Source organism: Neodiprion pinetum, chromosome 2 (genome assembly GCF_021155775.2).
Source record: "Neodiprion pinetum isolate iyNeoPine1 chromosome 2, iyNeoPine1.2, whole genome shotgun sequence".
Taxonomy (NCBI): domain Eukaryota; kingdom Metazoa; phylum Arthropoda; class Insecta; order Hymenoptera; family Diprionidae; genus Neodiprion; species Neodiprion pinetum.
In genome coordinates this window covers 13,102,480-13,122,567 of record NC_060233.1, presented here as the reverse complement: position 1 = coordinate 13,122,567, position 20,088 = coordinate 13,102,480, and the positions used below count along the sequence as shown (strand labels likewise).

General features: G+C 34.6%; 3 protein-coding genes across 7 annotated transcripts; 1 reads left to right on the top strand and 2 right to left on the bottom strand.

The window, feature by feature from the left end:
* Window positions 1-116: 116 nt before the first annotated feature.
* Tango11 (transport and golgi organization 11) lies at window positions 117-5,563 on the top strand. Of its 3 annotated transcripts, none has more exons than XM_046614316.2 (6): window positions 117-360; window positions 723-953; window positions 3,414-3,434; window positions 4,038-4,132; window positions 4,356-4,513; window positions 5,080-5,563. In XM_046614316.2, the coding sequence occupies exons 2-6, from the start codon at window positions 728-730 to the stop codon at window positions 5,288-5,290; spliced, it is 711 nt and encodes a 236-aa protein (XP_046470272.1). In that variant the 5' UTR covers window positions 117-360; window positions 723-727; the 3' UTR covers window positions 5,291-5,563. The 3 variants fall into 3 exon arrangements, with proteins under 3 accessions (XP_046470272.1, XP_046470270.1, XP_046470271.1); XM_046614314.2 differs by lacking the exon at window positions 117-360 and adding an exon at window positions 473-495; XM_046614315.1 differs by lacking the exons at window positions 117-360; window positions 3,414-3,434.
* LOC124213224 (PR domain zinc finger protein 15-like) lies at window positions 4,402-16,599 on the bottom strand. 3 transcript variants are annotated; one of them, XM_046614293.2, is made up of 14 exons: window positions 16,418-16,599; window positions 14,947-15,011; window positions 14,482-14,790; window positions 14,203-14,407; window positions 13,913-14,115; window positions 13,668-13,769; window positions 12,983-13,498; window positions 12,557-12,692; window positions 12,211-12,483; window positions 11,939-12,135; window positions 11,678-11,860; window positions 10,508-10,790; window positions 9,954-10,073; window positions 4,402-9,651 (listed from the first exon to the last, which is right to left on the bottom strand). In XM_046614293.2, the coding sequence occupies exons 1-14, from the start codon at window positions 16,470-16,472 to the stop codon at window positions 9,437-9,439; spliced, it is 2,862 nt and encodes a 953-aa protein (XP_046470249.1). In that variant the 5' UTR covers window positions 16,473-16,599; the 3' UTR covers window positions 4,402-9,436. The 3 variants fall into 3 exon arrangements, with proteins under 3 accessions (XP_046470249.1, XP_046470250.1, XP_068989975.1); XM_046614294.2 differs by having other exon boundaries at window positions 16,025-16,580; XM_069133874.1 differs by having other exon boundaries at window positions 16,187-16,580.
* Window positions 16,600-18,312: 1,713 nt separating this feature from the next.
* Window positions 18,313-20,077, bottom strand: LOC124213237 (stromal cell-derived factor 2). The gene is made up of 4 exons (XM_046614321.1): window positions 19,853-20,077; window positions 19,010-19,205; window positions 18,678-18,902; window positions 18,313-18,586 (listed from the first exon to the last, which is right to left on the bottom strand). Exons 1-4 carry the CDS (start codon window positions 19,941-19,943, stop codon window positions 18,415-18,417), a joined length of 684 nt encoding a protein of 227 aa, XP_046470277.1. The 5' UTR covers window positions 19,944-20,077; the 3' UTR covers window positions 18,313-18,414.
* Window positions 20,078-20,088: the final 11 nt, after the last annotated feature.

Genomic DNA, 20,088 nt, shown 5'->3' with positions numbered 1-20,088 from the left:
TGATTGTGATTTTGTTTTTTGCAATGCCCAAGTTTTCTGACAAAGGTACTAAAAAAACGAAGAATGAGATTACCACGAACTTAAGAGATTACGGATCATAGCGTAATGGACGTATTCTAAAATTTTTGCGTCCAATACATCCAATACTACGTTTTTGCTGTTGGCATTTTCTCTGTAAACTTCGTGGTATGACAGGCTGGTATGAGCATGTCCAATTCTAAGTCAGTGGTTATCATCCGTTACGTAATTGACGGTCAGTTGAGAATCGAGCTTTGAAATTATCGAATATGGAACGTTTGGCATTCCGCGGCAAAGTTCGCTCGCTACTTTGATATTCATCTTCGGCGACAACAACGGCAGGTACGTAGATGTCGTCAAACAAGCATTATTTATTCAAATATGGCCCGATATATAAGCAAATTGATGTCAAAACCGCCCACTCGACGAATCGCACGATTACGAATATCGCAAAACACTGTCCTCGACTATTCGTAGGTTAGGTTTTAATTTTCAACCATCATTATATCGCGTCAGGTTCGTCTGTATTTTTCGTATTGTATACAAAAAAGGGTTGAATTCAACGGCTGTTTGCGGCTCCGGTTGTCAAGATATAAATATTCCGACTTTCCAAGCAAAGAAGGTCGAATAGTGTCACGAATCTTGAAATCAGTATCCACTACTTCTCTTTGTCTACATTTTTCTCGTTCTATTATCCATGTCAGGCAAAATGTCCAAGGCTCATAGTCCGACTCGATTCAATGGCGAGGCGGACAGCTTCTATGACTCGAACTTCACCTTGGATATAAACAAACGAATGAGGGTACCTAAGAGCATAAGAGTCAGCGGTGATTACACCGACGAGAATGTTCCTGGGATGAACGGCTCAAGCTGGAATCAGATGCTGGCGAACGAGAAATTCGAGATGCATGTACCAGACAGGATCCTTGTTGCTGGTAAGTTTTAATTCCATTTCAATAACTGGGTGGTGACACAAAGTAAAATAGGATATTCGCCAAAATCTTATGCTCAGTTGCTAACCCATTTGGCACTGGTTTATTTATAAATAGACATCCTAAGCACTCTGTTCTTTGGGTGTATAAATAGGCTGCCTCCTTATGTTTCTGTTCGTTGTTGTTAGTTTACGTTTTGACTTACTAGTCTTCCAAAAATATTGCCAGTCATTCTATGATGTTTTCAACTTGTTTGTGGTGCTTTACTCTTGAGAAATGTTGATTCTTTTGTTTTTGATTTCACCAAATGTGCGTTTCATAGTAAAAAAATGGTTTGTGATATTAATGAGTGTTTGGTTTTTGTCGTTTGTCAACTGAATTACCTTTCTTCTCTATGCGTCTTAATTTAGTAATGCTAACACAACGAAATGTTTATAAAGAAATCATTATTTTGCATCTTTAGAATTACGTTGACGGTGTTAAGTTTGCAAACTATTAAATAGATTATAAATGTGTTTTTCAAGAACCGATTCATTAGGCCCTTCATTTATTAGTGATTCGAATTGAGAATTTTATTTTGAATTTTAGTCAGGGAAAGCCAGGGAAAAGTCAGGTAATTTTTATAACTATTTTCAGTGCCCACCTTGTTTACTGAATTTCAAACAATTCTAAAGTTGTGAGATTGTGATTTCTCTTCAAAATCCGTTATTATGTTAATGTTACAAATTTCAACCTCATTATTCTTACTTGTTTAATTATTGTTCACAATTTGCCCTGCAATTTCTTCTTCCGCCACTGTAACTTTCAATGTTATTCAAGGTAACCCAAAGCTATCCCCCCAGAAGCTACTAATGTATGCCTTGTGAAAATCTGTGAGTAAAACGTTTTTTCTTGCTGATAGAGAATTTGTCGTTTGTGAATTGGAACCTTTTGAAATTGGCCAATCCGGTAGCATCTGATGGCGCAGAACAGCGTTGACTGATCGTCATTTGATTGTTATGCACTCAGCAACTGTCCTGAACTATCAGATACTAGTGGATTGGCCAATTTTAAAAGGCTGTAATTCGCAAACGAGAAATTTCCTGTAAAAAGTACAAAAACCCTACAGTCTCAGATTTTCATAGAGAACACATTGACAACATATGGGGCAATAGTCCTGAGTTTCCATGTATACATAAAAAAAATTTACAAAACTTATGGGGTTACATGGGTCTTAAAATTTCAAAGAATCCATTTTTTGAAATTTTTTTTATATAATAGTACAACATGTCAAAAATATTTTCCCATCGTTTCAAGTCAATTGGAGTAAAAGTCTAGGGAAGAGAGCCTTTGGAAATTTTCCTTTCATTAAGCTCGACTGGCTTGGAGCGTTGCAGGTATATCGTTCTTTTCTCAAAATTATATTTTTGAAGTCGGTGGACACGATTTCTCAGAAATTAATGCAGTGATGTTATTTAAATTTGGCACAGTTCTTCTAGATAGGATTGACTGGTGGACGAACAAAGGATTTTTTTTTTCTTTGATCACAACTCATTTTACAAGGCAATACATGATGTAAACAGTAGCGAAAATCGTACTTTGCAAAAAGCTCTGCCAAAAATTGCAATTTCAAGTTTTTTTTAAGAATTCTTCGTTCATTCACTAGCTAAACTCACCTTCTAACAGAAAATATTGGTTTCTTGAATTCAAATGAAGCTACCATGAGTTATTGTGTCTACCGTGAAAGTACTGCGTCTCCGGTAACTAGTTCTGAGCGGCTGAATTTAAAAAATTCTTGGACAGAAATTTTATGAAATATCATTCATATATTGTTCTTTCATATGCCTCAAGTTTGAATAAAATAATTCTTTTATTATATTACAACAAAAAATAAAGAAAAAACGGAATTTTTGAAATTGCAAGACCCATGTAACCCCTTAAGATATGTAAAAAAACACTTGTTTTCTATGAATTTTTCGATACAATGGCCATTCGGTATTGAAGGTACTTATAATTACTTTTTATGTTGCCATTATCTGTGCAAGTATATTTGATACTATTATTTACTTTGGACTTTATATTTCTTGTCTTTTATTTAAGGATCAATTCTACCCAGTATTCGCAAATATTTTTATTCTTACTTACTTACTATTATTAATGACTGTGATAATCCAAAAATACAAGATCCTTGTGGCATAACTTGTTTTTTTTTGTCAGTTTCAAGAATGTTCTAATTTTTTCTGAACTATGAAACTGTGTGCATTAACCTGATTTAAAACTGCCAACATCTATACAGTATATCTTGCCCAGCTATTTTGTATGGTTTACATTGCATTTTTCCATTATGTTTCTTTAGTTTTTAATCAATATTATGACGTCTTATATAAGTGTAACTTCTTGTTTTCCCTTATATTGTCTGTAAACTATGTTTCATGTGTTTCACGTTCAACTCGGTTATCGTATACTATATTATGTATTTTATAGCTTTCACGGATCAGATCATGCGTACGTAGGATTATATTATCCCAAATTTCATAGGTATTCGATGTTTACTAGTATAGTTTGTGTCATCGGTTTAAGCCAGTGGTGATGGTTAAAATTAAGAGGAATCACAGGCAATTTTAAATTCTCAATACTGTACTAGAAAACAAAGTTTTCTAGATTCTTGATAATTTTTTTTTTATTCTCTTATTTTTAGTAAACACGGACTAATGTTACTATCCTGATAATCCTTCAGATATTAGAAATATCCTTTCAACGCCATTAGCTTTTCGAAATAAATCCCCTGCAATTGATATATCCTAGAATTTAATTAGAATTAACCGTAACTTGTAAATTTGAAAGAATGACATTTCAACTTCTCAATTTTTCTGAAATGTCTTCATTTCTTGTACACTATTATTCTTTGTACATGTTACCAAATATTCACGTATATTGGAAGTATTTCAGCAATTGTTTTTGCTTGATGATTATTTTTTCAAACCTTATTCCACCGAAATGTATTATTTGAATTACCGTCTTGGGAAAGTTGACATTTTTATTAGCTATTCGCATTGACGAAATGAGTAACAGCATTTGAACAAGCCTATTTTTCATTCCTTTAAACAGGACAGGATCAACACGTAGGTACAAAGGCTCCACCTAGAGAAATTATTTTGGAAAATTCCGTTATGCCGCCAGAGCCAGGCATGATCAGAGTCCAGGTAAGTACATGTATTTTCACAGAAATAGATCTGACTTTATTTTTGACATGTTCAAAAAAATGAACTCATGAAAGACCGTATTTTAGTTTACTAATAAAAGTTGTCTTTCAATGTATATACTTTGTTTTTCTTCTATTCTAAAAAGTTGAATATAACAAGGGTAGTAAATCAAGGAAAGTTAAGGAAGTACTCATAAAATCTCTTTTATGTATATCAATTTCAGACTCCCCCCCGCATTTTGACATTGGACGATCATTTTTTCCCTGCCGTCGACGAAGAGGATCCAAATGAATTTACGAATGAAAATACAGAGACGCCATCGACCGTCTCTAGGTCTCGAGGCCGATACAATAACGACAATCAAATTGTCAGGCAAGTTAGGTAGGTGCATATACGGATTGGGGATTCGTGGGTACTGATTCTAAAATCATTCTCTCTTATCACAGTGACATGAGTGATGCAGCTCAATGTTTTCAGGATAAGTAGTAGACGTACCTGAGGATTAATTTGCAACTGTTCAAAGGCAAAAATGTGTCGATCATGATTTTTATAGTATCAAAATAGTTTTGCAAAGATAAACTAACTTTTTCAGTTAGTCCACATAAAATATCGCACAGTTGTTACCTGGTACTTTTCACCCTACGAATGTTTTATTGGATTAGATCGAGGAACTCACGTCACTCTGTTGAAGATTTTTCAATAAAATGGTCTACTAAACTAGTTCATTGATCTCAGCAAAACTATTTTGATACTCTGAAAATAATGATGATTGAGTTTTTGCCTGTGAAATTACCGAAAATAAATTTTGACGTTATGTTATCGTTACAATTTAACCCAGCAACATCTGGTTCTATCACTTTTCGCTGTGACAAGTAATAAAATATCAGAATAAGGTCCCAGAGGATTGAGCGTATCACACATTTACCAGGGAAATATTGGTATTTCAGGGAACAAACGCCGTCGTACAATTCATTGGATGTCTCGTTGCCGCCGTCGGAAGAAATACAGCACCTCCGGCGTCAGGTCGGAAAGTTGACTCGACGTATTTTAGCGGTTGAAGTTGAGTCCCAACAGCGTCAACAACGGGACAAAATACTGTACGCCGTTGCATTGTCGTACTTCTTTCTAAAAACATTTTTCTGGCTAAGTAGGAACTAAGTTTTACGTTATGTATGATAATGCAAATTAATCTTATTACATGAAATACCAGTCTAAGGTCTACTAGAGTCTTTTATGTGTTTATGATTTTGGATGCAAAGATACAGACCAAAGATCTGACGTGGTATGACAGAGAACGAACTAAAAAAACCATAATCTCCCAGCTTTTTGGAACTGAGAAAAAAAGAAAAAAAAAAAAAAATGTTTGTGTATTACCTCAGCTAACCACAGACTGAAATACCGATTATATATATATAATACCTTGTACAATTTGACAGTGATTTTGTTTATCGAAGTTATAATCAGCGCTTTTAACTTGAAAAAAAAACTCAAGTACTGTTTTATAGATCGTTGAATCGAATGATTGCTTAATTATAGTTTGTTATTCCTATTGTACAGAATGATTTAGGTATATGATCGTAAAATGTTGAAAAGGAGATTCCTTGTCAAAAAATCTATGAATAAAGTTTCTTTTCAAGAAAATTTCGGGTGAACGATTTTTTTTTTTCTGCATCAAAAACATTATAAATATTCTTGTATGTATATTTTGATTGGTTAGGTTTTTTTCTATGCAATGAGAGTTCTTGGCAATACTCGAAAAATAATTTGTTTACTTCAATACATCAGAATTTTTCATTGTGAGCCTTACCTGTTGCTTTTGGAATAGCTTTTCAAACCAGTAGAAAAATCTATGAAAGTGGTAACAGTTAGCTAAAGTACGTTTGAAACTTTTTTTTTTTTTATTTCACCTGGTCGACGCACAAGAAGTCCAGGAATTCATGGAGAGATTCGGTATTATTGAAAAGTAATACAATTTAGAACTCTCCGAATTTTAATCAAAAAGGCGAATGAAATCTTCAATATCTACCCGATAAATATTGACATTCGAAAAGAATCTATCCAAAAAAATGTTCCAGTTATACCTGAATCTTCCTGTGTTACATGTTTGTTAATGTATATTTATATCGTATCATAATAGATATGTGCCATAGTACGCACGTAGGTTAAGGTGGCGCTACGTTTGGTCTTTTAATTTAATTTTCTATTTCACTTTGAAATACTCTTTTCCATCTTATTTATCTATTTACTGTTTTTTGAATTAATCCTTCCGTGTTTGATATCAAAAATTTTGTGGCGGTATTTATTGCATATTTTATTCGCAAAGTTCATTTTGAATTTTGACCTTTTACGTTGTTTTTTTTCTGTCCAATATCGTTTTTCGTTTTATCGTTTTATTCTATCAAATAATTACTTGTGCCATAGTAGAGAGTCATATTAATGGGTAAATTGAAAATTTGATCAAAATGAGACCTAACGTGTGCTGTGACCCCCTCCTCCCACCCCATGTGGTTATTACGCAATTAGCGTTATACAAACCCGTATGTAATTTACAAAATTCAACGTTAATCAAAAGTCCTGTTTATATTGTATGCTATTCTATTATACAATAATTAATATTGTATGTAGTCTTGTATTCGTAGCATAACTAACATTATAAATTATAGTATAATCTAAAACAACCCAAAACTGATTGTCGTTTTTTCCCCTTTTTTGCAATATAATACAAATAAGAAATCCGTAGACAAAAAAAAAAGACTATCACAGCATATACATTCTGATGTTCAAATGAATATTCTTATCGTATGGTTGTCAAAGTTTTTTCTCTTTACGTTGAGATTTGGATTTCTTTATTTTTATCACTCTGATAAAGGATGTAGACATATAAGTGTTTCAAATTTTACACCAGAAGAACATCCTGAACATAGGCTATGCATTTCAAATAGTCGTTTGTCCAACTATGACCGTTAAAATAGAATCAGTCGTTTTGAATTTATCAACACAATTTTTCATCGCCCCATTTTCGTAGAGCCCCGTTTTTTTGAGTTGAATTTTCTCAAAGCCCACATAGACAAATATCTGAAAATTTTAAGTACCATGGCAACATCTCATGTATTCTACCGATCCTAACCACTTTTTTCGGACAACCTTCAATATCCCAGACTGCGTAATATTATTACTATCATACTTTAGATCGTAATGTGCTAAGTAGCGGTAGTCAAGTACGTCGTACGCAGTTGTCTGAATCTCAATCGTGATATATAAAAGTGGTATTCAGAAAAATACAGATACCCAATAGAACAGGAAGAAGTATAGACAGGCTATACATACAAACACTTTGTATATTTATCATTTATTAACTCCCGGCCTAAGGGCTGTTTTGAATAACATAACATAACAAGTACCAATCATGTATATAATATATCTTAGGGTTGTGCAGTTTCCCAAAATCTCGGGGAAAAATGTCTGGGTTCGGGACGGGTTTGTATCGGATCGGGTTTTTTAGTGATACCGGAATGGTCGAGAAACCCGGAATATTCGTAAAACCGAAATCTGAGAAACCCGAAACCCGAAATGAATAGTACATCTAAATGACATTAGTATTGTCAGTAAAAAGTATATCATCAGTCATCAGGGAATCCCAAAAATTTCTACAAAACTGCTATTTTTAGGGAAACTAATAGAATTTTCCCGGACCGACCAACCCGAAGAATTCTGGTAACCGCACAGCCCCAGTATATGTATATACACATATATCTATATATATATGTATACATAAGTATGATAAAAGTGGGATAATAATATTTTTTAAATATTATCTTATGGTATTTTGCATAATAATATCTCTGTTATTTTCCTCTGTTTCTCTATCTACATGTACTTTCACAACATGTATCACAGTAACATCAGTCTTACGCATTTTTTACTTACTACATATTTTTTTTTCTTTTACGTGTATAATATATATGTCTATTTTAGAGTTCAAGTATTTATTTAACATATGTATATGTATCTATACATACATACATAGGTATAAGCATACCAGCTTTTTGAACAGGCACTCTTTAGATGTACTTACATATAGGTATGTACATATTCTAAGGATGTCTTATTCTGATATATTTATTGCAATTGATACAAAAGTGGCTACGAGGTATGGACAAAAATACTTTATACAAAAGTTGTCGGGAGTACGTTGTGCAGTATTTATAAATTTGTTTCAGGTTGGCGCGTGTCGGAAATTTCGGGATCATATTATTTATTTATTTTTATAATCATTTTTGTCAACGTAATCGTAACCAACTAACTTTTGACTAAAACATTTTTCTCTATTCTGGTTTATTACCATGTTTTGAGCTCTAGCAGTGGATTTTCCACGAAAATGGGATACCATAAAAACATTGATATCGAATTTATATTTACAAGTCATGTTGGTAATTAAAAATCATATTTTTTCTACCAAACGACAGAAACGCATTGAAGCATATAAATTATAGATTTTCAATTTTTACAAAATTTTAAATAGTGTAAAAATATGACGGCTTAATGTTATGAACAAATTCTCATGTTTAATGAATAAAATTAATTACTTTAGATTATTCTTAAAAAATCGATTGAAATTAAGAACAAAGCGATTATTGCTATCATAATAGAAATAAATTTGATATCTGCATTTTAAACTGCAAATAATAACCAATTAGTTACGATGAAAATTCTAATTAGTAGAATGAATTTCGTTAGTACGTATTAGACTTACAAAATCGTTGCTTGCATACGTTAGACATACAATATACATAGAATATATAACATACTAAAAGTATTTATGTAGCTAATATCACAGATTATGGCAGTCCTTGTGGTACATTAGAAAACTGCCGTATGTTCACTTCGAGTACTTCGAGAAAAATGCAGAAATTGAATAACATTATGGCCAACTTGTCTAAAGCCTATTACTTATAACTTTGTACATGGCTGATCTGATCTTTTTTTCAGAAGTTTGACGTTTCTTTAAATGTCGATAGTAAACATAATTTCAAAGCCCTTTGATAGGGCTTCTGTTTTGATTTTCTGTTTAATTGAGTGGTGATTTTACTCCTTCTCTTTCCGAAAGAGTTCATTAGAATTTATAAATAATTTGGTGAAATTTTTAGATATTCCTTTAAAAATATGCAGAAATATTTTGCCGCCAGGAAATGTCGATGTTGATCAATCTTCCCGTTTTGCTTAAATTTTACTTGAACGTTATCGTAAAAACGTTCAATTGTGCTAATAATTTTTAATAACAAGTTAGATAAAGCAAACTTATCACTAATATTCGGAAATTGTTGGGGCGTTATCTAGTACGTAGAACATAATATCACCACCGTCCTCTCCAAATATATAGGCATTGCCAAGTACAGATTCTGCCAGACGCGCATCCGACTCGCTAATACTCAGCTGCGGCACCTCAGTCAGAGACAAATCTGAATTCGTTATAGATCCTGGCTGTTCGATGCCTGCCACTTGCAAAAGAATTTCGTGACCTAGGATTGCAATATTGTTTTTAAACCCTACTAGCTGAAACTGCCACAAGCAGTCTCACATGAAAAAATATTTTTTCAAAAGCTGGACGTATTTCTTGGTCAAATTAATTGAATAACAGCAGTTTTGAAAAACTTTGTCTTTTTAATTGTTGCAGATACGTAAATAAATTTACTAATGACCTTCCGGGCTTAAAGCCCTTGTTGCGATGCTTAGAACTTGTCGAATTAAAAAAAAAAAAAGTTTCCCCACTTGAAGGATTAAAGTAATCTCAATTGCAAATACAATACCCAAATTTGCTCACCAGTTATCGAATTGCAATTGGCTTCATCCTCCGTGGTAAGTTGCACCACACTGTCAGTTTGAGGTGTCTGTAAAAATGCAGTATCGTCTATTCCCGTGACAGACAGCAGCATAGCGCCATCTAAAATTAGGAAAAAAAAATTAGTAATCTGGCTGACCTTGATGAGTCAGCCTACACTTGCCGCTCAGATGTGTTTCTACCTCAGAAAACATTATTACCTAAACAATATATTTTCTTCTCTTTGTTGTATACGCATAACTCGAAAATTGCTAGTTCGACTCGAATCCAAAATCTAATCAGTTCTAAATTAAGAGAACTGCGTCGTTTGAGACCGATATCATCGAAATCCGTTCATTCATTCTACAGATATTGTGGGACAAAATATTGATCACACATACACAAACCCGACATTCACTGGAAAATGTTCAGAAGTAATTTTTCAGACCTCAAAACATGGAAACCTGATAAAAAGTCACTAAGAGAGGTGATTGAGTCTAAAATGTTTGACTTTTGTTTTTTATCGATCCATTTAATTGAAATGATCGAGAAATTACCTTGCGCATTGTCCGTGTCCCCAAAATCCTTATTATTCACATCTTCGTAATTTACCAAAAATTTGTTATCCTCAATCTGTGCCTGATTAATTGATTCAACAGGAGCTTTTTCTGTTAACTGATTAAGAAATCCCGGCTTATCCCAGTCCTCTCTCAAGGCATTATGTTGGCGTTCGAAGTGCCTTCGCACGCTATGTCTGTGTCTGAACGCCATTCGGCAATACGGACAGCGATAAACAATCCCGCTATGACTCGTCTGCGTGTGACGTTTCAACTGACATTCCTGCAGATCATACAAGTGAATTTAGAAACGGTTAAATTCCTCATAAATGAAACAGGTAGTGTTCTGACCATCACGTCAGGCACGCTGAACCCAGGCTCTGCACTTTCATTTTTAAATCAACTTTGAGTAGTAGCTTTTGATACGAGAAGAGTATCTAATAGCCAACGATCGTATAGCTAAAAGATACTAGTTCTGTCTCCACTTTGAATTCTGAAACTTGGAAGGTGATCGATAATTGTTTAACTGCACTCATTTTACACGAAACAATCTTTTTCAACAATCGTACTATAACTTCAATACCGTTTGTATTGTTTTAATCAAACTTGGTACACACTCTAATGCAACATGTAGTTTTCACATAAATTAAAGACTTGTTAAATTTCGTGATATTACTTACTGATTGGAAATTTTTGCACTTTTTATATTATAACTCACAGGGTTTAGTTCGGACGTTGTTCTAGTTCTTACGAAAAATACTTCCCAGAATATAATATGTACCAATGTCATTAAAAACGTACCAACGGTGTCGAATTTAATGAGTGAAGAGAGATGAAAACGTCGTTTCGGATAAAATGAATACAGTGAAAACATTACGAACTATTCTCAAATTTCAAAGCCCAAATTAAAGTTAAAATCAGTGTCTTTCAGTCGTATAATCGTTGGTTATTTGAGTACCTTCCCGTATCAATGGCAGCTATTTAAAGTTTTCTGAAAAACCAATCATGAAAGGGTGACCTCCCCCTTTAAATCATCGATTCAAGTTCGACTCATTTTCTCGGAAATTGTGCGGAAAAACTTTTCAAAATTTCACAATACAATATCTGGTCACCATATTAACATTTTCGCAAATTTCAGCTCATTTTAGGCAACGTTGTGTATTACCTCACCTTATGGAAAGATTTAGGACACGTTGCACACATGAATTGGGCAGGCTTAGTGTGGCTTTCAATGTGCTTGTTGTATTTGAGCTTGTTTGCAAACTGTAGAGAGCAGAGAGAGCATTTGTACGGTGTTTTTTCACTGTGAAATTTGGTATGGTGCTTTTGGTAGTTACACTTCTGAAAGAAACTCTGAAACAAGGGGTGCAAAGGTATATATAACCATTTTACTACAAGGTTCGAGCATCTCAACCACATCTGCAAACTCACTTTATCGCACTTGTCGCATTGGTATTTCTTGTTCCCATGTAAAAGCATGTGGATGTCCAGAGCTTTTTTGCTTTTCAATTTCTTCCCGCAAATGCTGCACGGTATTTGCGCTGCCTGATGAATTGCTTTATGCTCTTTCAGAACACCAATGCGATGAAATCTTCGCTGGCAAATGTCACACTCGTAAGTTCGCTCCCCTGAAAGACAACCATATTGAATACAGCTCTCGCCACAATAAATTCGGTTACAGCGGAGCTTCTTTCACTGCTCACCGTGCGAACTGAGGTGCTGCTTCAAGCTGTACGGAGTTTTAAAAACGTCACCACACTTCTCACATATGACAGGTTTCTCCGGCGGTTTTTTTCTCACCCGTTTCGCCGCTGGTTTCGGGTTTTCGTGTAACTTCAGGTGCCGATTCAAGTGCGCTCTATGCACAAACCGTTTGCTGCATTGTAGGCACTCATGCTTTGGGGTCAAACATTTGTGTGCCTCAAGTTCGGACTGCGATGAAAACGGAGAGTGGCACCACTTGCAATTATTCCAAGCTGCAATGTAAAAGTACACATTCGGTTAAAAAACATCTTCAGAAAAGAAGCAAACATCTTTGATTATGCATACCTGTGTGCTTGACCATGTGTCTTCTTAAGTACTTTTTCAACATAAAAGGTTTCTGGCAGTACGGACACTCGTAATGGTAGTCCAATTTTTGGGAAAAACACGTGTGTGACAGCAAATTCTCTTTTCTGGCAAATACCTGCGATACAAGCAAAATTGATATCAAATAATCCTCAAGTCTGTTCAAGTGGTGCTTCCAAACTTTAAGATAAGGTACTATTCAGTGAAAAAAAGACCGTGCAGAAAATTGTAAGCAAAATTTTATCCCGAAACATTGATCCTCTTTTAAACCTTATCGATTCTTTTCTGTCATTTCATACCTGCTTACCAGATTCATGATGAAAAAAAAAAACGATAAATCTGATGGAGAATGAAAAATATACAAAAAAACAATAAAAAAAATGTCTTAGCTGTCTTGTATCTACTCACCAGTAGACAAGCAGGGCATATGAATTCCCCAGTGTGTTTGCGCAAGTGACGATATAAGTAGTCGACCTTCTCGAATTTCTTATCGCATATATCACACTCAAGGTTGTCAATTCTTTTGTTAATATTGTCGACATCAGGCACAATATCTAAAAGCTCTGAGGCAAGCTCTTCGACGTTAAACTTTACAGAATCCGAGGCTGAAATATTTTCCACTGAAAGCATAGAGTCAGTCATTGTGTTCAGTCCTAAATTCATGTTTAGACATTGATTCTCAAGGATCGATTTGAGTGACGAATTCTCTATCAGTGAACCATTGTTCTGGAGTAAATCATTCACGTTTATAGAATTCGTGTCTAAAATCGGTAGATCTGAGTGATGAGAATCTTTATCATTCGGCGTTGAAGTTGCTAACAAACTGCTCTCTGTTATTGCCTTTCCGGCTTTGAATTTCTCTAATATATCTTTCATCGCTTCCGATGTCTGTCCTTCGGAATCACTTATATTCAGGAAGATGGTCTGAAAATTAACAATCATTGGATGACCAAGAAATGAATGACGTTTTATAAATTGTGAAGATTTTTTTTTTCATAGTGTTTCAAAATCTAAAACTAATGTTTTATTTTTTTTCGCAAACTGCACAGGATATCATAACTACATATTTGACAATCTTCAAGTTCTTACTTACTTGTGCATTTTGTTGCTGTTGACTTTCGGATGTCGGTATTCCAACTACACTGTCGTTGGATGATTCCTCCGGGTGTTTGGAACTCTTGTGACGTTCCAAGGCCTGTGATCAGAGACACAAAACAGAGTTGTCTATAGTATACATTTTTTTGAAAATTATCTCCCATAGGTGATTCAGATTTTATTACACTAATCGTGAGTTTAAAGCTAAGTGCATAACAGATATGATAAATTTTTACAAATTACCGTCACATTGTTACATTTCTTGTTACATATATTACAATAAACGCCAATCAATGGCTTATAATGCTCCATTAAATGCTTGGCATAAGCGACGACAGAGCAGATAACAGTTGAACAAATTCTGCAGTTCCACGTTGCTTTATCATCCCTAGCTCCGAGATGCTGTGCAGGCAATTTCTCAGCCAATTCCTGAGCGACATCTTTTTCTGGTAATAATTCAGATGGATTATTATTAATTATTACCACTGGTGTTAGCATTGTTTTACTTTCCTTCAAATCTCAACTGTACCCACTTAGTAACCCAATCTGTTCGCCATTTTTCTCTGTCTTTATCACTTGTTGGATTTCTGAATTTGGTATAGTTGCGCTGACATTAGCAAAGTCAGCGTTAAACACTGGCATCTTCATCCTCAACGCATAATAAGGTGCGTACCAAACTCTCAGCTCCTCGCCTATGGCTATTGTGCGCATCGCGGTGTAAAAAATATCCTGTTCCACCTAAAGAGGTTGAAAGAAGAAATAAATGCGTGACCTAAGTGTAAACAAGAGCTGAAAGTATTTCAAAAGCTTACCTGATAGCAGATCAGATTTTGCTCCTTGGCGTTTGACGCCGGGCCAACAAAACACATCCAATTTGAGCTGTTCTCGTTTGAATAATCCAGATGATATGTTTCAGAGGTAGATTTGCCAAATACTCTAATTGGGAAATGGGTTAATGGATTCATTGTCCATATTCTTTTAGCGTAGAGTGGACCAAACGTTGTTCCTCTGGGCAGTTCGATCCTTGTTGTGACCGTCATCAAACCATCCGCCATTTTGGTGATTTCCAGATTTTCAGGTAGTGTTTGTCTCGCCCTTGACAAGACTGGTGCATCTTTAACCTGACCATTGCAGAAGAAAAAATCAACAACAAACACTTATTAGAAATGATCGATTTGTTGGGCTGCAAATTGTATTAAGCGGACACTTTCTTTCTTGTGTTTTCAAAACAGTCACTTCAGATATAAAGCAAAAAAGAAACACAGGTCCCTCCTTACATAATGAAGATCCAGTAAAAACGGACATGTTGTCGTGTCATGTTGCTGCCCGCAAACACTGCAAGCTGAAAATTAATTAACATTTCAAGAAATAATCCTTATTTCTTGATAGATGAAATATGTGAAAACCGATAACAGATATACTGTTTGGAATTTACAGGAGTAGACGTGCAAAGATCATGTCAATGGTGACATGAAGCTAAAACACATAACTTTTATCGCACTTCCATAGTCGTCATAAAAAATTTACTTTTATTCAGAAATATAAATATTTACATGTGCAAAGAATGTTTCGAAGAATTTTTCTCTTCACTATCTTAGCAATAATCTGTGTACATTCTTTATATCTATGACATTAAAAATAGAATTTTGTTTATTAACACACAAAATCACATATGCAAAGAAATTTTGTGTTCGGAGAATTGAAAATATTTGTTGCATGTGCTTGGTAATCAAGTGGTGTGTAATACAAGGGATCATGCCATCAATATCTTTCGAAATTATTTCGTAATCTCCGAAATCACACTGAAATCAGTAATATTAAAATAAAATTCTGTTTTATTGATCATTGGGAGTCATGAGAAACCATTTAGGATTACAAAAATCTCTTTATAATTTTACGAAATCACATGAAAACTAAGAAATTGTGAGAAATCGCGTAATCAAAGTAAAATTAATTGTCAAGTAATCTCTCGTAATTCCCCTATAAAATGTGAGTAATCATGAAATATGTAATCACGCTGACACTTTCAATTTTTAATTCAGTGAAACACCCCTTGTTGGTAATTGTAGAGAATTGATTTTCATTCTCAAATATAATAATTTCACATTCGCAAAACATATTTCGAAGAATTAATTACTGTCTCTGTTGTCTCAAAAATATTCCTTTAGCATGCTTTGTAATTACAGGAATTTCATTTTTATTACACGTAAAATCTTCGAGTATATTTTTGTGCAGAGATTTTTTGGTCTATCCTGGCGAGAAAAAATTAATTTTTTTTTTACAATTTTAAAAAATATGCCAGTATGAGAAATTTATTGAAAAATGGATGTTTCGTAATTATTCAAAAATTTTTACTAGATTGCCGATCCTTCTGGACTTTTTTTTGTACATTATAGTTGAAATTTTCTAGTTGGATGCCAGGCACAAAGGAACAGAAGTACCATTTCGTAATCACCGAACGATTACTCTGTTGAATAATGATTGTAAATATGGGATAACAACGAAACTATAAATTACAGCTTTGGACCACGTGTCATTTCGTGATATATGCATGTATATACATATATAATTGTTCATTTGTTTGGTGTTTGTTTTTATTTCGCTTTGTATATAATGCCCAGGTCGGCCGAACTAGTGGCGAAAATACGTGAATGACCGTTGCACGGAATTTATTTCACGGGATCGCAACTGAACGTAGACGGGCCGATTGCCTCTGTTGTCAAGGCGGCTCCGTCCCCTCGGTCCTACCTGACAAGCTGACTTCAGTATCCTTGCTTTTTCGCACCACAGCAGGTAAATTCATCTCCGATAAATACCGGTTTAAGATTATCCGAGTCGACAATTCATCATTTGTTAAACTAAATACGGCTCCCAATTCTTATACCAAAATCCTGATCGCTATTACAGATATGTTATCCAACATGGCGTCGTAGCAGTTTGCAGCCCTGTTTTCTAACGGAAAACGGCCGTTACGAGAAAGCGCGGGATTCCAGAAATACTGTTCAAATCCGCCACTTCGCCGTAAAAATAATTATGCAGAATAAATTTATTCTGACGGTCATCAGATTCTGTCCAGTCTTCAGTTTGATATTTAGTTTTTTTGTCGTCGCTTCAACGTTAACGATAAGCGAAGAAATATCACCAATTTTCGTATTTCTTTGCGCGCAAGTCTACGCAAATTGGTTTTCGATACACAGAATTAGTCGGACAACCATCGTAATCGCCTCGAACTCAAACTTATCAGCTCAGGGCGATTCTTTCGCGGTTCAAGTCCAGACCGATGATTCATCCACGATTTGTCGCGTTCCCACAATTAAACCACCGATAAACAAAAACGACAAGTTTTGGTACTGCGAAAAATGTATTCAGTACACTTCTCGCCCCACCCGACATTGCGTTCACTGCAAAAAATGCTCTCATTATCGCGATCACCATTGTTTTTTGCTTGGCGGCTGCATACTGCGGCAGAACATGGGCAGCTTCATTCTAATTTGTCTCTACACTTCATTCGCCTCAATTTACTCCTTGATCATTATCGGTTCCTACTTGTATGATCATCTGGACCATTTTTTCGGAGCTAATTCGGGCGCCTTCCAACTCATTTTGCACTTTTCCTTCCCGTTTGCTCTGGCGCGGTTTTTGTTGTACGGCCAAGAGTCCTGTGTTGTCTTAGTAATGCTGTTCGATTTACTCTTTGCTGTCTCATCCATCTGCCTGATATTCGGGCTGTGGAAATTTCACGCTTGTCTAACTGGCCGGCAACGCTACTATCCTCATTCCATCAAAAAATACAACATCATCGAAATATTCGGGAGTTATGGTCTCTGGAATTTCCTCTTTCCATTCAACGGCTTTTTCAGGGCTAAAAAATTACACGAAACAGGCATATGGAAAGAAATGTAATCATTTCTCATTCTGCGTATGATCATCATTCCCCATGTGTGAAAAAACTTTTTTTTCACTGCCGAATCGTCGTAACATCGAAAAATGATGTCTTGAGGCTGGAGAAAAAGAACGTAAATTCTCAAAAGTTTCCTCCTAAAGTACAAGTTTTCTATGTGGTTTCGTCTAATAGGCCTCTCGCCACTTTGGTTGTAATTAATTGTTGATTATATAAGAACATTCATGCATAAAATCACGTAACAAACAAAATCTGTTGAATATTTTCGCCTTAAATATTAATTTCATTGTTTTCCAGTGAAAACTGTAGTGTGCAGTGATATATTATTTTTAGAGTAATAGTGAAGTACCTACGAATTTTCAATAACATGACGTATTCTAAACCGAGGACATGAAAGCGTGTTATGTGAAATTGCACATCTGGAGCTCCATATTTTGGGTCAAGGAAAGAGCCCTACCAATTTTAGCAGAATTCGAAATCTGGTGGTCTGATACTTTTCTTATGAGTGTGGATATCTATGATTTTTTTTAAATCGAAGTTAGGACATTGAAAGAATATTGTTATTAAATTAAATGACAACATTCTGTCTCTTTCTCATAATGTATATAATATGTATAATCGTTTAGTATTACTTTGCTTCTTTGAACCTAAGTGAAATAGATAAATCAAATGTAAATTCTAAGAACTGTAAATATACTAGATTCATAACGTTTTGCTAAGGAAAAAAAAAAGAAAAAAGAAATAACTATTTATTCGATTTATTCAGTTTCATATTCGTTTTCCTCTTTATTCATTACTGCGATATAAAATAAATAATTACTGTAATTAATTTGTCTAATCGAGTTTAGAGTTCCGTATGTTGATAGGTATGTTGCGCCTTGAAGTCGCTGGGGTGTATGAAAAGACCTTCCATTGATTTCCAATTTGAGTTGTCTCCCATCGGTGTGTACATTCCAACGACTTCAACTTGGCCAGTTATTGGATTGCCGTAAGTTCTTTCACTGCTTGATAAGTACCTGAAGTATAAAATTGATTCATATTAAACTCACATGCTGAGTTTCGTGCCTGTTTCAGGTTTTCGCTGTATATCCCTTTTATGAAACTCACACGTTCGTGTCAATATGCTTCAGCATTATTGGATTATCCCGTTCCCAAAATTCACTCTGGCAAACCACTAGCCAGTCATCCCCTGTGTCCCCTTCGCCTTTTTCATCGCCGTATGCTGATATTTCCTGGTTACCACTCAAAGGTGAGCTGAAGTGGTGCGAATGCAGATTTTTCTTCGTTGATAGATGCTCCAATCTCACTATATCTCCACATTTTATTGGTTTTCTGTTTCAATATATGTATTACAAAGTTTAAAAACATGCTTTGAACCAGTCAATATTATGCTCAGTCTTGTGCTAAGCCCTTTTTGGATAATGAATATGGATTATTACCCTCGGATACATTGCTTTCCAGTTTCAGCTTTTACAAGCCAATGTGAGTTACCATCTTCCTGAATTTCTGTTGCTGTAACAGATTGCTGACCGCTTCCAGTTCCGTACTTTATACTATGCGAATGCAGTCTGACATTAGAGCCAATGTTCAGAAGTTTTAATACTGATCCACAGGTTACATAATTTGTTCCCTTTGCTGAAATAATAATTGAATATGAAATTTGTGACATATAAGTAGTTTCATAAAATTTTTGATATTGAAAATTTTGCTGAAAGACCAGAGTTTTCAATATTTAAAACTGAATTCATTAAGGGGTTCATTTTGAAAAGTTCCAATGTACAGAGTATTTCATATTTTTTTAAGGATATACTATTTGAATTAAAAATAGGATAAAATCAACATCAGAATGTTTTCAAAAAATAATAATCTTTCCGGATATCCCCTGATTTTTTCAGTTTACTTTATAATTTCTAAATCATGTCTATGATAGAATTTAATTTTTCTGAAAATGCTTTTTGGTATTATATTATATTTCTCTCATTTTTCGTGCATTACTAGTCAAAAATTTTTTGAAATCCTAAACCACTGAAAAGTCACAATCCACAAAAATTTTCTCCGAGTTTTTCATCCAATTTTAGAGAAAAATTTAAGGATTTTCGCAGTATAACAGAAAAAAAATTCTACTAGCAATATTTGTAATTTAAGAAATTATTCACTCATAAAATTCAGTTGGTAAAAAATGTTTTTGGATCCGTGACATTTGCATCTTATTTAGATTCAAACCTCCTATCGAGGTACGAGAATGAAATTTAAAGGTGAGTAAAAACAGTAAATATATTTACCATATACATTTTGTGCGTTTAGAACAACAATCCATGGAATTGTGAAATACAGCAAACTGCAGCATAGAAGATTCGTCTTCTGCGTGGACATTTTCGAGTTTACAATTACTGTGTACTACCAGTTAAAATACGTGGTGAAACGTGACTGGTGTGAATGAGTTATCAGTCTCCGTACTAGCTTGAGAAGTTACCACGTTCCGGCAATAGAATTACAATGGATTACAACAGATGCAGCC

Coding starts and splice junctions, on each gene's coding strand:
- LOC124213237 (XM_046614321.1), bottom strand. CDS start 19,943: ATGTCCACGCAGAAGACGAATCTTCTATGCTGCAGTTTGCTGTATTTC. Junction 18,903..19,009: donor GGAAAGCAATGTATCCGAGG/GTAATAATCCAT, acceptor ATATTGAAACAG/AAAACCAATAAAATGTGGAG. Junction 18,587..18,677: donor AAGCATATTGACACGAACGT/GTGAGTTTCATA, acceptor TTTATACTTCAG/GTACTTATCAAGCAGTGAAA.
- Tango11 (XM_046614316.2), top strand. CDS start 728: ATGTCCAAGGCTCATAGTCCGACTCGATTCAATGGCGAGGCGGACAGC. Junction 3,435..4,037: donor TTTCACGGATCAGATCATGC/GTACGTAGGATT, acceptor TCCTTTAAACAG/GACAGGATCAACACGTAGGT. Junction 4,514..5,079: donor CAAATTGTCAGGCAAGTTAG/GTAGGTGCATAT, acceptor TTGGTATTTCAG/GGAACAAACGCCGTCGTACA.
- LOC124213224 (XM_046614293.2), bottom strand. CDS start 16,472: ATGAATTTACCTGCTGTGGTGCGAAAAAGCAAGGATACTGAAGTCAGC. Junction 10,791..11,677: donor GTCCTAAATCTTTCCATAAG/GTGAGGTAATAC, acceptor TATGATCTGCAG/GAATGTCAGTTGAAACGTCA. Junction 10,074..10,507: donor GGACACGGACAATGCGCAAG/GTAATTTCTCGA, acceptor TCCTAATTTTAG/ATGGCGCTATGCTGCTGTCT.